The sequence below is a fragment of the Clarias gariepinus genome, chromosome 7, assembly GCF_024256425.1.
Source record: "Clarias gariepinus isolate MV-2021 ecotype Netherlands chromosome 7, CGAR_prim_01v2, whole genome shotgun sequence".
NCBI classification, from domain to species: domain Eukaryota; kingdom Metazoa; phylum Chordata; class Actinopteri; order Siluriformes; family Clariidae; genus Clarias; species Clarias gariepinus.
In genome coordinates, this window is record NC_071106.1 from 18,314,171 (window position 1) to 18,329,038 (window position 14,868).

General features: G+C 39.5%; 1 protein-coding gene across 3 annotated transcripts in view; it reads right to left on the bottom strand.

Annotated features, from left to right (window-relative positions):
- Positions 1-14,868, bottom strand: part of znf423 (zinc finger protein 423) — a 155,600-nt gene that overhangs the window by 59,543 nt on the left and 81,189 nt on the right. For 2 of the 3 annotated variants that reach the window (XM_053500257.1, XM_053500255.1), the window contains 2 exons: positions 14,704-14,788; positions 5,424-5,447 (listed from right to left, as the gene is read on the bottom strand). In XM_053500257.1, the coding sequence (XP_053356232.1) occupies positions 5,424-5,447; positions 14,704-14,788 (109 nt within the window). The remainder of the gene's footprint in view (positions 1-5,423; positions 5,448-14,703; positions 14,789-14,868) is intronic. The other variant, XM_053500256.1, reaches the window with a different exon arrangement.

The following is a 14,868-nucleotide window of genomic DNA, read 5'->3' on the forward strand; positions in this document are numbered from 1 at the left end:
TCCTCCCCTTTTTGTCACATCCCTCGGTCCCTGACAAACGTCCCTCGTTCCCCTCTCTCCTACTGATCTCCCTCCATGTCTACAAAGCCCTGTACTATCTCATCATGCTGACTGTCCTCAGTTGTTTGCAAAGTTTTGGACGTCCACTCAGAGTCTAGAACCATGGATAGAAGAAATCAGGCAGATGTTATGCCAAGACAAGGAACTTTATCGTAATACACGTTCAGGGTGCGGGTTTCACCGGGAGATTTGCGATTACTTTCAAAGGTGGAAAAGTAAGACATTAAAAAAAAAAAAAAACCTTCCCTGTACAGCTTCGGCAGAAGGAAATAAAACAAACGAGAGACGCTTTGCTTTTGTTTTACAAGCTGGCTCTGAGCAATACACACAACTCTAATGTTTCATTTTAAACATACCCGGTGTAAAGGGTGTCACACCAGCGTGTAGCTTTAGGGCAAAGCCGTGTTTTAGATCAACCTCAACTCGGGTAAGACAGGATATCGTCTCTCTCCTTTCGCAGGCGTATATTCCTTTCTTTTTATATTCTCCTTTCGCTCCGTCTTTCTCTCTTTTAACCCCTGAGCGCTCCCTTTCTTCCGGATCAAAGCTGGAAGCTCCTGTCAAGGAGGCACCTCTCTCTACTCCTCAGAGTGCTGCCTTTGAAGACACCGTCCCCAGGTGGCCGCTCTCTACCCACCCACACACACACACACACAAACGCTAAGTAGACACAAAGCTCGGCTAGGCCTTCACCCTTGTGCTACAGCCCTTCATCGACAGCGCTTCCTGCTTTCTTTGCTCATCTTTAAGAGGGCGCTGATGAACTGTGACATGCACCGGTTCCTCCTACTCACACATGCGTACACACGCACGCACACAGCACAATCACGTTAGACATCTGATGCTAATTAAATAATCAGGTAAGGAATCAGAAATTTTCCAATTAGCATCACCCCCCTATTAGAGCTGGGGAGAAACAGAAATACAAGCCTGCACATAAAGGTCAAGAGCTTCAGTTCATGCCCACATCAAACATCAGAATGGGGGGACGTGATCTCAGTGACGTAGCATTTATTTATTTATGTATACGCTTATTCAGAACTTTTTCAGATTTTTACTGATATTTTTGTCTAGTCAAATTGATGTTTTTTTTTAATTAAGAAATTACATAATAATAATAATAATAATAATAATAATAATAATAAACTGTCAAATTTGTTTGGCACACAAGATTGCTTCTTGCTATTAATAAATACTTTATTTTAGCAGATTTATCCGCACAAGAAAGCGCTTAAAAAACATTTCTTTATTCGTCAAATATTTCTAGGTTTAGAAAAAAATTTTTTCATTGTAGGCTCGTATGATGGAATCAATCAAATTAAGTTGAATTGATGTGTTTTTTGTTGTTGTTGTTTCCTGTATAGGTGTGATTAATCTATAAAAGAATGTGCTTGTGGTAGGAGATGCATGGAAAAGAAAAAAAAAGAATTTTTTTTTTTGTTGTTTAGGAAATTGTTTTATATGATAGCAATATAGTAAAGAAAATGATAGAAAAACCAAAAAACCCGGATGCATCGGATTTATGCTCATGCTTAATTAATGATTTTTTTTTAATACCATTTTTGATCAGGGTGTCAGTCAGTGCCAAAAGCATGAAGCAGTCTTTAATCACATGCCTTGGTTTATAAATCAGCTGCCTTTGAGGTTTTATTCAACTGAAATAGAAATAGTTTTTAAAAAAACTGGCAAATTTGTACCGCTGTTACGTTTTTTCCTGTTCACGGCAACACACTACTGCATCTCTTCATGACCATCCTTTTTTTTTGCCTCCTCTTGAGGCGTCCGTATTCAGAGTTTGTTAGCAATCGGATCGCACCCATCAAGCCAGACTAACATGCGCGCTCCCAGAACGCGTCGTCACACGGGTGTAAGTTCCTTCCACCAGCTGCGACAGATGCTGTTGTCGCTCGAGAAAATAAATTCAGAATACTTAACGAATTAAGCGAGGAGCTAATTGCGGCTGGCCTGCGTTCATTACGGGCACAAAGGCGGGAGGCTTGTTTGTCTTTTTAACAATTAACTCGCGGAGCTCGGCGGAGGGAGGAGAGGCTGAGCAGCTCGTGCGGTTATCCCACCCTTCTCTGCACAGCAGCTGCATCGGCTACACCTGGACGGGTCTGGGATGGGGAACAGAGAGGGGCAGGTGCACCTCTACCAGAGCTACCCGAGTTCTCCACTTATCGACACACAAACACACATAAAAAACCGGCCCACCAAGACCCCTCCGATTTTCAGTCAGGAATAACACACTTGTGTTAATAATCTAACAGGTCTCTCTTTTCACGCACATCACACACTCACATACACACACCACACACAAACCCAGACACACCTGTACACATATCCGCACTGTCTCAGCGGCACCGGCCACTAGCGCGGCTGATTTTCCATTCTGTTCCCACACCTTTTGGAGGAGGCTCCCCCTGAGCTGTTCTCTTATAGATCTCCAAACAGCTTGTAATTACTTTTAATAAACAGCATAAGAAGCAAATCAAGCGCAAACGTGGCAAAATGAGCTCTCAGGGGGATCAGACGCCACTCAGCCTTGCAAACAAACATTTGGGCAAAACATTTCTACCTCTCTCTCACTCTCTCTCTCTCTCCTTTTTCAACATGGCATGCTTTGCGGCAGCTAGTCAGAGAAAGTAAAAAAAACAAAAACAGGATGGAGATACCAGGCTTAAAAAAGGCACACCTACTGTATATGCATGAATTTATAAATGATTGATGGGTGCTAATAAATAAGACGCACTGACTTCAGAGAAGCTTTACTTAAACCTTTGCTCGTGATCCCCGTATCCCTGCATTCATCCTCTCTAGCAGTATGCCCTCTCTATGATAGCCCCCAGTGCAACCGCGCATGGCCCCTTGGAAGTTCCGCTCGGCTAGTTCCAGGTGTTGTGGTATGGGCATGTGGGGCTCCTCATCTGTTCCCACAGTCGCACATTTAGCACAGGGGAGAAAAGCACTACACCACCAGCAAGCCATTAGACCTGCCCTGCATCTCTGCAATGCCATTAAACCCTTTTTGTATTCATGAACAAAGCACCTGTGCCCACCTGCCTAGACCGCTCGCATCTCTCATCCTCGGATTACTCAAATAGCGCAGCACCACTTTTAATCTGACATTTTAATCCAGAATATTTGGTTGCTAAATATGTCCTCATAAAGCATGTTATTTATCGTTCCATAATGTTGGTCAAAATGTCAATCATCTTACATGGACGATATTTCTTTAATCTGATTGATGCAGTATCATTCTGATTCGAGATTCTAACACAACTGTACAGTATACTTAAACGCTGATGGGATAAGATGTGTGTTTTTAACCAGAATGTAACTTTTTAGACACGGTTCTTCCCGTTGTTAAGCGTTTCATCTGCCAGAAATATAGAACAGAATATAACAAATGAAATTGAAATTGTTCTTATTTTTAACAACCTTTAGGTTATATTTCCATGTGTTTAGAGAAATCCCCTTCCTGCGTCATAATTGGTTACAAGAATTCAGCCTCATCTACGATTGGTTAGATGCTTTACCACATGTGAAAAACAGGCCAATCAACGCCCCAGTCAGAGACCCTGTAGATGAAAGTCCAAAATGAAGACGGATCAGAAACGAAGGTAAAGATTTCCCTCCCGGAATCACACATAACGTTACCTCCACATGGGGCATATACACATACTATATATTTAAATTTTGTTCAGGTGTTTACATGGCCAATATTTACCTATTTGACAGATTCTCATAGGTGTACACCAACCGTCTCATGCAGATTGAAAAAAATAATTTCGATCCAGTTTCTGTTCCAAGCACGTTAGCTGGGCACTAGTGGCTCAAATGGCTAAGTCTCTGGATTACTGATCGGAAAGTTGAGGGTTCGAGTCTCTGGCACTATTGAGCCCTTGTGCAAGGCCCTTAACCCTTTCTGCTCCAGCGGTACTGTATCCTGGCTATCCGTCTGCTCTAAACCCACCTTCCTAAATATGTAAAAAAATAAAATTAGCTGTGCTCTAATGTACATGTGATACATAATTTAATCTTAAATGTACTTCAATCACATTTTCCCCATAGGTAACTGATATTTAAAACTTACAATCACACCTTTCCATGCAGGATCACGAGCAACTGGCATTCAGTACAAGTCAGTTGGGTCTTTCACTTATTTCCCACAATCCTCTAGTGTGAAGAGTTTGAGGCGATTTAAACTTCTTCACTTGCGTCTCACTCCACACAACAGAGACATCAGTGGCTGATATTAGTGACACTTGAAAGACTGTTGTAGTCGCAATAAAGATGTGTGTGTGTGTGTGTGTGTGGAGAATGAAGAGGCCTGGTGTCATCTATAACCACATGCACATGGCCCTAGGCTAGATGCAAACACACAAACGCACACTCATACGCCCTCCTGATACTCACACAGGCACTTAGCGGAGTGAGCTATCATCCGCATTATCCGCATCCATTGACTTCTAAAGCTTCTTGAGTGCTGCCTCATTAAATCTTCACTGACACAGGGAGGACACACCAGGCCCGTATCACCTGCCGTGCATGTGTGTGAGAGTGCGTATAAGGTCTTTTTATTTTTTTTCCCCGTCTCTGTCCAACTGCACAGACACGAGCGTGAATGACAGCTACACACGGAGCAGTCAGCGATTTCGCCGTGCGTACTCTGCTTTCTGGTGGACTGCAGGTATTTCTAAGATTTATTCTAAACTCGAAACCTCAAAATTCATCATTTTACAGACCTCTGATTTCTCGTGACATGCTCTGTAGCTGCTGCACTGTCTCGTTTTTCATATTATTCATTGAGGTATAACCGATATTGGCACGAACACACTGTGACATCACCACGGGGTCAAATGGCAGTCTGGTGTGTGATGTTGCCATGGCGACTGGTGCACTTCATGCTTCAGGCATTGGGCTTGTTGGGACGAATAAGTAAGAGTCAGGAGTGAGATGTGCCATTAGCTCCAATCTCTGGAGAGCTCTTCTGTTCAGGTGTGCATGTATGTATTTGTGTGTGTGTGTGTGTGTGTGTGTGTGTTCATATACTGTATATTGAAGTGTGCACTCCCTCATGCCCCTAGCCCCGCCTCATGCAAAAAACAACCACGTAGGAGGTGAATGAATGTTTACGTAAAAAGTGAAAAATGGGAGGTGCATGAATGAATGAAATGAAATGCTCATGTGCTTCTCAACCATTCTCTTAAAATTATGAGTGATCTGGACATGCATCGTGTGGTATACTTTACACCCACTACTTATACGTCCCTTTGCACTCTGTGCAGTGTGTGTGTGTGTGTGTGTGTGTGTGTGTGTGTGTTTGCGAGGGGGATTATGGAGAGAGATGGGCGACAAACCTGATGGCAGCTTGGCAGGCTCTCCTGAGGCACATCCGACAGGCAGGGAGGGGTGGAAAGAGAAGGCAGGGTGACAGTTAGTCAGCAGCTCCATGATCATATGGGGGTTAGATGGGGGACATGGAACAGACATGGGGATTATTATGGGGTGGCTGGGAAGGATCATTCACTGTGAAAGTGATGAAGGGTGGTGATGCATCTCATACATACTGCAATTTAATGTGATTCTCTAAGCCCTATATACTTTATGCAATATTCACATGAGCCAACTTAAAGCCAGTAGGGCGTTAAACTAGTTTGCTTGTGTAGATTTGTAAAATGACCTGTGTGGTAGTTCACACCTGTACGCAAGGTGTAAATTGAATAGCGCTCTTGAAGCAGGTGTTTTTAAGTGGAAACCTGCCCCCCACATTAGCCCCCCCCCCGACCCCAACTCCCCTCTGCCACCTTTCAAACTAGGAAGACATGGACTAATAAATCCTATCATATTTAATCAGTGAAAAATGTCAATCTTAATTGTATTATTCATTACATTAATTTAATATCTCTGCAAATTTGTGTCAGTGAAATTCAATTTATTAGCTGCATGCCTATAAAACAATACTTCCCACTACACTAACAGCGGCGACACTTTACATCGTGATTATTTTGACACATACTGCAACTGCGATATTAACTGTGATATTTAATTATTAAATATACGCTTTTTTATTCAAACTTATTTATCTAGGCTGACAGCCAATGCAGCGCATAGGATTTCATTAAAAGGATGTTTGCCAATATTTATCTATTTCCTCAAAAGTATCAAAAAAATAAAAATTACAAATGGGTAAACTAATGACAAACTCTACATACAATGTCGACTATGCGTATATTAGCTGTAATGAATTGCAGGCTTTTGAGATTAAATAATAGCTAAGGGTCATACTGTACTACAATTTTGATTTTTTATGCAATTATATTCGTGCAGCACAAATATAAGACAAGTCATATAATTATAAGGCATCAGTTTTATTTATTTAAGGTCCTGTATATTGCAAATATCATTTGTGTAGTCACTGTACATTATGGGGGGAAAAAGAATTTTAAGGGAAAATACAGTTCTTGATAGTCAGGCTTGGTTTAATATCACTAAAATACTTTTTAAATAATTTCAAATAGTTTTTTTAAATACATTTTAATTGATTTAATTTGTATTTTAAGAATGAAATTGTCTAACCAGGAAATGTGTGTTAATTTTTTATTTCAGAGTCTGAATAGTTTATAATTAAGACCCACCCTTATTCTATATCCTCAGCATGAAAATCTTCATTTCACCTTAAATATATAAACTGTAAAATTCACAAGGGTATTATTTATGCAGCAAGTCACGGTGGTATTTAGTCTTGGATCTAATTTTTTTTTGTTTTTTTTTGATCAGCATAAAAATTAGAACAAATATAATTTTGCTTTCCATTTATAACTTGCAGGACCTCTGCCTGTGGTCTTAAATAGAAACATTTAATGATGTCCAAGGTTGATATAAAATATTGATTATTCAGTTGTTGAATACAACTGAATAAATACAATACGAGGCATGACGATTATTTTCTGTTCTCTAATAATATGGGAAGACTATTTTTCCTTCATTTTTATTTAAAAGAAGAAGTAATAATAATAATAATAATAATAATAATTATTATTATTATTATTATTAAAAAAAATCTTGGTTATATAAAAAAGCCAATTTTACTAAAACAATGCATACATATATTAAAAAAAGGAATATTATAAAATAATATATACTATTACTATATAAAATAATATTAATAATAATATGAATATATTACTTATTACTGTTACTTATTACTTCTTATTGGAGTGGGTGAGATTTCAGCACTGCTTTAGAGGATTTTATCAATGTGATCTGGCAACCCTGGTGAGCGCAAGTGAGTATGTGTGAATGACTTTCAGCAAGTAAAAATAAAATTCACTGTACTTTGCACCATACAGCTGCAGTAAGATTTGGCTTTGCACAATGCTGGTTAAACATGCATTTCAAAACTGTGCTGATCAACTGTGATCCGTTACACCACTCATGGCTTTAATTTCAGCCTTCATCCCTCTGTACATTTTCTAACTATTGTGTGTGTGATAATGAAATATGATGTAGGATAAATGAAAGCATTAGATAAGTGGATTCTAACAACCCACACATCTGCTTTTAAATTCTTAACAGTTTTATATTTGTGCCAGACTAATACTGTTATCACAAACATGGTGCTTACTAACAACTGCCAGTCAGTGGTGCCAGACTTAATACAGCGGCTGGCTGGAGTGTATATCATGGTACAATACAAGCTGTTTCAAATAATTCAGCAACACTTTTTTTTTTTCTTTTTTTTTTTTTTTTTACAATTTATACTGCCACAAAGCAGTTTAACGGGAAATCTAAATTCACTAGTTTTTACACTTTGGTCACAGTTATGGATTTTGTTTACAATAAAGTGTGATGGCAAATGAGAGCAATAACACTGGGTGCTAGATGATCCTTCTTTGCACAGTTCATTATGCAATACTATACGCTTCTGTTTGTCTGTCAGACTTTCAGAGAGAGAGAGAGAGAGCGAGAGAGAGAGAAAGAGAGAGATGGACAAAGGGGGGTGAAGAGGCTGACTACAGCTCAATTCACTAATAAAGGCAGATGAAAGTGAGGTTAAACACAATATGCTAATTGAAATGTGTTGGCTGATTAAGGGCGATTGAGAGGCGAGTGGGCGTGCTGTGAGTTCTGGGCGATGGTGATTAGTGCGGCATTAGTGTCTGCATGCTTTTCCTCGTGATGTACAGAACAGCGGTATGGAGAGAGAATGTGTGTGTGTGTGTGTGTGTGTGAGAGAAAGAAATAGAGGGGGGGGGGGCAAATGGGGAAGGAGGTGAAATGAGTAAGTCCCTTTCTGCTGCTCCATCCTCTCTCCTTCTGTCCATCCACACACACACACGCACGCACACACACACACGCACACATTTCAGCATTCTGCCCACACATTCAAAGAATAAGAAAACTAGAGAAAAACAGCAGAGCCCTGAGGAGACTATAACGCTCGAACAAACATACCAAAGAGTAGAGGCAGTGAGGCTGCACTGCCTAGCAAAACGGAAACGCTCCAGAACATCTCGCCTTATCACAAGGAATGTCAAGTGCATGTCAAATCCAGAGCACAGGATGCAGTGTAGGCCTCGATACTCCATGAATTGTTTTAGTATTGCTCTGTGTTGTTTGCTGCTTTGTTTGCTGCTTGACTCAAATTCTCTCTCTCTCTCTCTCTGTCTTTGTGTGTGAGTCTCTCAGGAACACAGCTCCTTTTTTCTGCGGGCTTTATTGTTTTCCGCTGTGCAGCTGCAGACCCTCGGGATGCCCCCTGCAGGTGTGAGAGCACGTGAGTGCGGGTGTATGTTTTGGGCTATGAGTGTGTGTTTGTTTGTGCGTCTAGTGGATGCACACCTCTCTCTCCCACCCCCCCACCCCCACCAGCAGGGTGCGCCACAATGCTCGGGGAGGCAACAAGGAGGGCAGCGTTAAATGGAAACTAAAATTAAAACCTGAGCGTTGGCATATCTGTGATGTCTAAACACGCGCACACACGCACGCATGCACTCACACGTGCCTTGTGGGGGTAACCTAGCAGAGAACCTTGAAGCTCGGTGGGAATCTGCGATATTTAAATAAATATAAAATCATTTAAACTATGAACAATGATTCGTGTTTAACAAAGCAGTACAAATGACCAAGTCGCAAAATATTCATCTGTCTTTTTGTTCATTCTTCACTTTATCTGTTTAAACCTGTAGCCACAATTCCATTCCCTTCTTTTCCATGCGCTGTCCTCATGGAGCTTGCACGTCCTTAGTAATGCAGGTGTCATAATACAGAGCAGCGCCTTGCTGTCACTCACAGGGGAAATGAGAGGGTCCAAGCTGATCCTTCCATAATTTAGGACGAACTGGTGGACAGGATGGAATATTATCAGTCTTATTACTGTGATAATATGCATCTCAAGCTAGGATGGCATAATAAGTGGCACTGGCTTTATGGCATGACATTAAGGGGGTGATAAACCCCAACCCCAGTAGCCTTCTTGACATAAGCCCTAAACCGGACTCTCAAGAATTATGACAGAATAACAGAATGAGAAAAAAGTAAAACATTGGCAGAACAGGTGAAGAGGTGTCGCAATTCACTAATAAAAGCAAATGAGAGAGAGAGAGAGAGAGAGAGAGAGAGAGAGAGAGAGAGAGAGCTAAAGATAGGACCTGAGAGGAGATGACTACTTTCATCTTTTTTAGTCATCAACATCCTCAGCATGTGCGATGGATTTAAAACATCTCTGTTTTTGTCTGAGAGGAAACAGAAATCTATCAGGATTAAATTATACAGCGGGAAGTGTCTGGTTTTGAGCAAAACACCCTCCCTAAAGGCAATCCAGCCACGGCTAGAATTACTGTGTTCCTCAGGAATGCAATCGCATATTGACCTCATATCAGTACACACCTAACACACTGATACCTCTTCCGTTGTATTGAGACATAATTAACAGGTTAATGAGATGGTAAGCAGAATTAACTTGGTACTATTGTAGATGTCATTTTACCTACAATCAAAACCTACATATTTAAGTGTACATGAGGTATAGTGTGTACATGTCATGTGAATCCCTGAGCTAAATGAAAAATGGAGCTTAAAATATATATATATATATATATAAAACTTTTTAAAATTTATTTCGACAGAGATTTTTGTGAGTTGAGAAAGATTCTATTAAATATGAAACAGTACCAAAGAGCACGTCAATTTACTGGGTTAAACTTCTTTAAGAAACATCCGAAGGCATTAAAAGTATTCCAACAAGAGCGCAGACATATTTGTGATGTTAACTTTATGTTTATTGTTATGAATGCTGCATGAGCCAATCATATGATGTATAGAGATTGAAGACGGAGGAGAAATTATTCAACTAGAATGTAATTTAAAGTTGTTTTATTTCTGCTTAGATTGATGTGGTTGCATTGGGACGAATTCAGTTGCATAAAGGAAAACAAACTGTTAAGTCAATTTTTAGATATTATGATATCAAAAAAATTGCCACATTTAAGTAATGGTAAAATCTTTATGCTGAAATAATCATGGTCATGTTGGGAGATGACATGAAGATGAAGCTGCTGCCTCCTAGGTTCAGGTTCTGCATGTGGATCCTGAGCTTAGGTTATCGCCTGTGTGGGGTTCCTGTACATGGTTTCTTCTGGGATGTCTGGTTTTCTCTCATTTTCTTAAACATGTCTGTGGATAGACAGGCTAAGTTAAATTGGCCCAGGTGTGAAAAAGTGTGCAAATATTGTAAGTGGGTGTCTTCAGGTGAAATTATGTCCTACTGTGTATTACTGCTTTAAACCCAACGAACCTGAGATATGCTTTGGGTCAACACTGACCATGATATAAAAGTTAAGACATAGAAGTTATGCAATGCAAATGAATTAATATGCTGGTTTGATTGTCAAGCAAAATGAATAAGATACACGCTCACCTTCCTTCATATATACACTACATGTCGTACGTTACATCCTGGACCATTGCACAAAGACACTTTAATAACTTTGCACACCTACCTTCACAACTACACTACATTTTACAGTTTTACGTTTACATCCTGGACCAGTGCACAAAGACACTTTAATAACCTCTGCACTAAGACACTTTGTTCTATGCATATTTGCACACACCGTACAGTATATTTCAATTTGCACAGTATATTTCTATTTTGTACATCATATTTCTATTTTTATTTTTAGTTCTATTTTTTTCCTAGCACATTTCTATTTTTATTTTTAGTTCTATTTTTCCTAGTTTAATTTAATTTTTTATTTAATTTCTATCGTATTTCTTTTATTCGTATTTATTTCTTATTTGTAAAATTTAATTCTCTTTTAGGGTCAATGGCAGTCGTTTAAGCATTTCACTACATTTCGTACTGTGTATGTTTGTGTATGTGACAAATAAAATTTGAATTTGAATTTGAGATCTCCCAATCCTTCAGGTTGCCCTATTGAGCAGTCCTATGATCATGCCCACCATCTACACCAGGCAGAGTATTTAAAGGGGACAAATAATGCTGTATTCCCTTTTTAATTTTTTGTCTGCTTTTTGTCCTTTTTACATTTTTGTATTGGCCCGAGGATTAAATGAGCCCACACTTTGGGAGACCACTGATACCTATATTAACTTGTGAAAAACAGTCAAACATGGGACCTTTATAGCATTTTTTTTAACACTCATATTCCTCTATTCCACTAGACCATGGTAGCCTTAACCGTAAGGCCAGTCAATCCACTCAAACTAACTCCTATTCAAACAACATGCAGTCAAGACATTTGGAACTGACAAAAATAGTATTATTATAGACCTTATTCACTTCTTGTGAGTGTATGAGTTGTTTTTTAGGGGGAGGAGGCTGAGATTGGTATATTTGAATCCAGAGCTCAAGGGGGTCCGCTAGTGGAGCAGAGTGACGGCAAAGGAAATGACACAGGCTGCGTGACTGCACAGCAGTGGGGAGATCGCAGGTGGGAGAATGAGGAAGAGAGGAGGAGCAGATGTTGCAGGTTTGACTGGTTAAACTGATTGAGATGAGGTGTCATCTCTGCGGTAATGATCATTCAGAGACGATAAAAAAGCAAGGGTGGGAAAAGTAGAGAAGGTGGGAGGGTGGTGAGGTATGATCACACCTACACTTTCGGGAGGGAGGTTGTGATAGAGCGACAGAGGAAGGTGTATCAGCAAACATCCAGAAAAGAAAGATAATTTTAAAAAAGGCTGTGCGTGAGTGTGTGAGTATTATTAGTGTATGAGATTTGTCAATTATATTTTAAGCTGAAAACGTGTAAATGGGAAAGGATGAAACAGCAAAGAGAAAGAATGGGAAAAGGTGCATACACACCTAAACCCATACGTGAGCCAAGAAAACAACACGTACTGTCAGGATACCAAAAGATTCAGCCAATTATTAATATTTCTGGAAAATGTATTCAAATACAGATGAACAACAGATATGTTAAAATTGAGAAACGTGGGATTTAACAAACCCTTATTCGCATGCTGAATGTTTGATGGTTAATGCCGTGATGAGTCAAGTAAGATTTTTATGTAGAGTTTCATTAATTTGCTTTATTTACAGAAAGTGCTTTACATTTATTAGCTAACAGAACTGAGTCTTTTTTTTTTTTTAGCAAAATGATTTCTGGTGCATTCTTATAATATATATATATATATATATATATATATATATATATATATATATATAGGTAAGAGAAAATATACAGACATTTAGGTTAAGGAACTCGATGAGGACAAAAAAAAGAGTCTGGAATATCAACCCCATATTATAGCCTCAGAAGTCATATATCAAAGCTGACAGATAGTGTAGCTTTTTAATGATTGTTTTGTAATCTCTGACAAAAAGGAGAATGGTGGAGTGAGAGCACGCCGCAGTTAGAGCTCCTCTGTGATCTCGTTGCAATTTTCTGCCAGCTAAGGCGATGTCTGATAAAGGTTAATACACGGCTCTCTCTTTATTATGTTATGACGTCATCAATCTTTGAAGGGGGTGAAAAAAAAAGAAATAAAAAAAGAGCACTCGGAATAATCTGCCTCAATTCCATAATTAATCTCCTCCAGCTTTTCTGACAATTATGAGGTTAATTAAGCCAAAATTCCCTTCATGGCAGTGGAGAGGCAGGTGATTCTCCTGGTCCTTAACCACACAGGCTCACATCGTTGTCATGATCAGAAGAAGAGGAAAAAATGAGTGTGGAGCACTCAGTGATGTATCATGATACTTTTGTATGGCAGTACATGTTTTGTCACACTGACTCCAAAATCAAATAAATGTTTTTTTTTTTTTTTTTTATACATGTTTGCATTTGAGGTGGTAAATTATTGCCGTTCATCTATAATCCTACAGGTGATGCTCCCTAAACTCTTTACACAGTGGGGAAAAAAATCATATTAAATCAGGATATTTATAAAATCATGATACCTATGGAACCTATTGTTTCGTGTGGTCCCTGCTGATTCCCATCCCTATTGCACTGTCAAGGTTTAGAAGGAGAGTAATGGGACTTAGGTAAAACATGAACTGATTATGTGGGGAATAAGTCATAAGTAAGGGTCATAAGTAATCCAATATGCAGTTGTTCCACTTTAGAAGGAACTGTCATGTACTGAGAAGTCGCTCAGCGTGTTGTACCATTTGTGCTGAAAAATTTCTCAAAGGCCCTGCTCGTTAATCTACACTACAGTCTGCTGCTGCAGCAACTATTACTTAAAGGATAAAAGAACCAACAGAGGAAGCGAGTGCTAAGGAACACTGCATCGCTAAACCACCACCACACTCTAGGCCATGGCTTTGAAAATGTCATCCACCTGGTAAAAATAACTACAGTCTGATTCAGCACATTACCGCCCTAACGTCTCATCAACATAGTTAAACCATTGGCAAAACATAATTAGAGCAGGCAAAGAGACAATTTGTGGCTTTGATGTTGCCATCTTTTGTTTAATCCGAACCATGTGTCTAATCCTATTAAAAATTGTCTTTGGTTACCAACAAACTGTAGGAGACATTTCTGTGGGTGTAGGTACTAAATGATGACCCCCTGAGATAAAATATGCACACAGTTTAACCTTAATATACATCAGAGCACAATTCGCGAATAATATTATTTCTTCCCTATCCTCTAATTTGCAACATAGACAGTTAAATAATGTGTATTGTAGCCCACGTGGATTTTAAAAAGAATAAACTACAGAACACACTGCAATTATCCAAGATACAGTATCTGGGATGAAGTGAAAGAGAAAAAAAACAAAAACAAAAACAAACAGCTGACCTAATTTTTTTGGTCTTTGGAGAAGGAGCGAGACCTGCAGTCCCAGCCTTGGCTGTACGGTGAATGGTGAAGGGTTACCACAGCAATCAGACCTGCAGCCGCAGCCTCAGCTGCGCACTCAAGTGTTAAACAATGGAACAGCTGTCGCGAGCGACATCTGCGATCCAGAAATAGAGCTGTTCATTTCACCTGTCTGTCTCACACCTGTGTGCAGGGAGTGAGAGGGCTAGGCAGGGCTACGAAAGGAAAGAAGGAGGAGAGCCTGGCGAGAAGTCACTCACTCACAACAAAGCATGCACCTTCACACTACCACACACACACACACACACACTACAGACAAAACAAGGTGTTCACTCACCAATCATGTGATTGGCCACGTGGATCTGAATCTCACGTTCTGTTTCAAAGGTCATTTGGCATTTGATGCATTGATATGTTTTCTTCTGTAAAACAACACACAGGAAGAATGAAACTTAAAACATGACTCATAACAGATTTTCCCACTGTATCTTCTTATGAACTT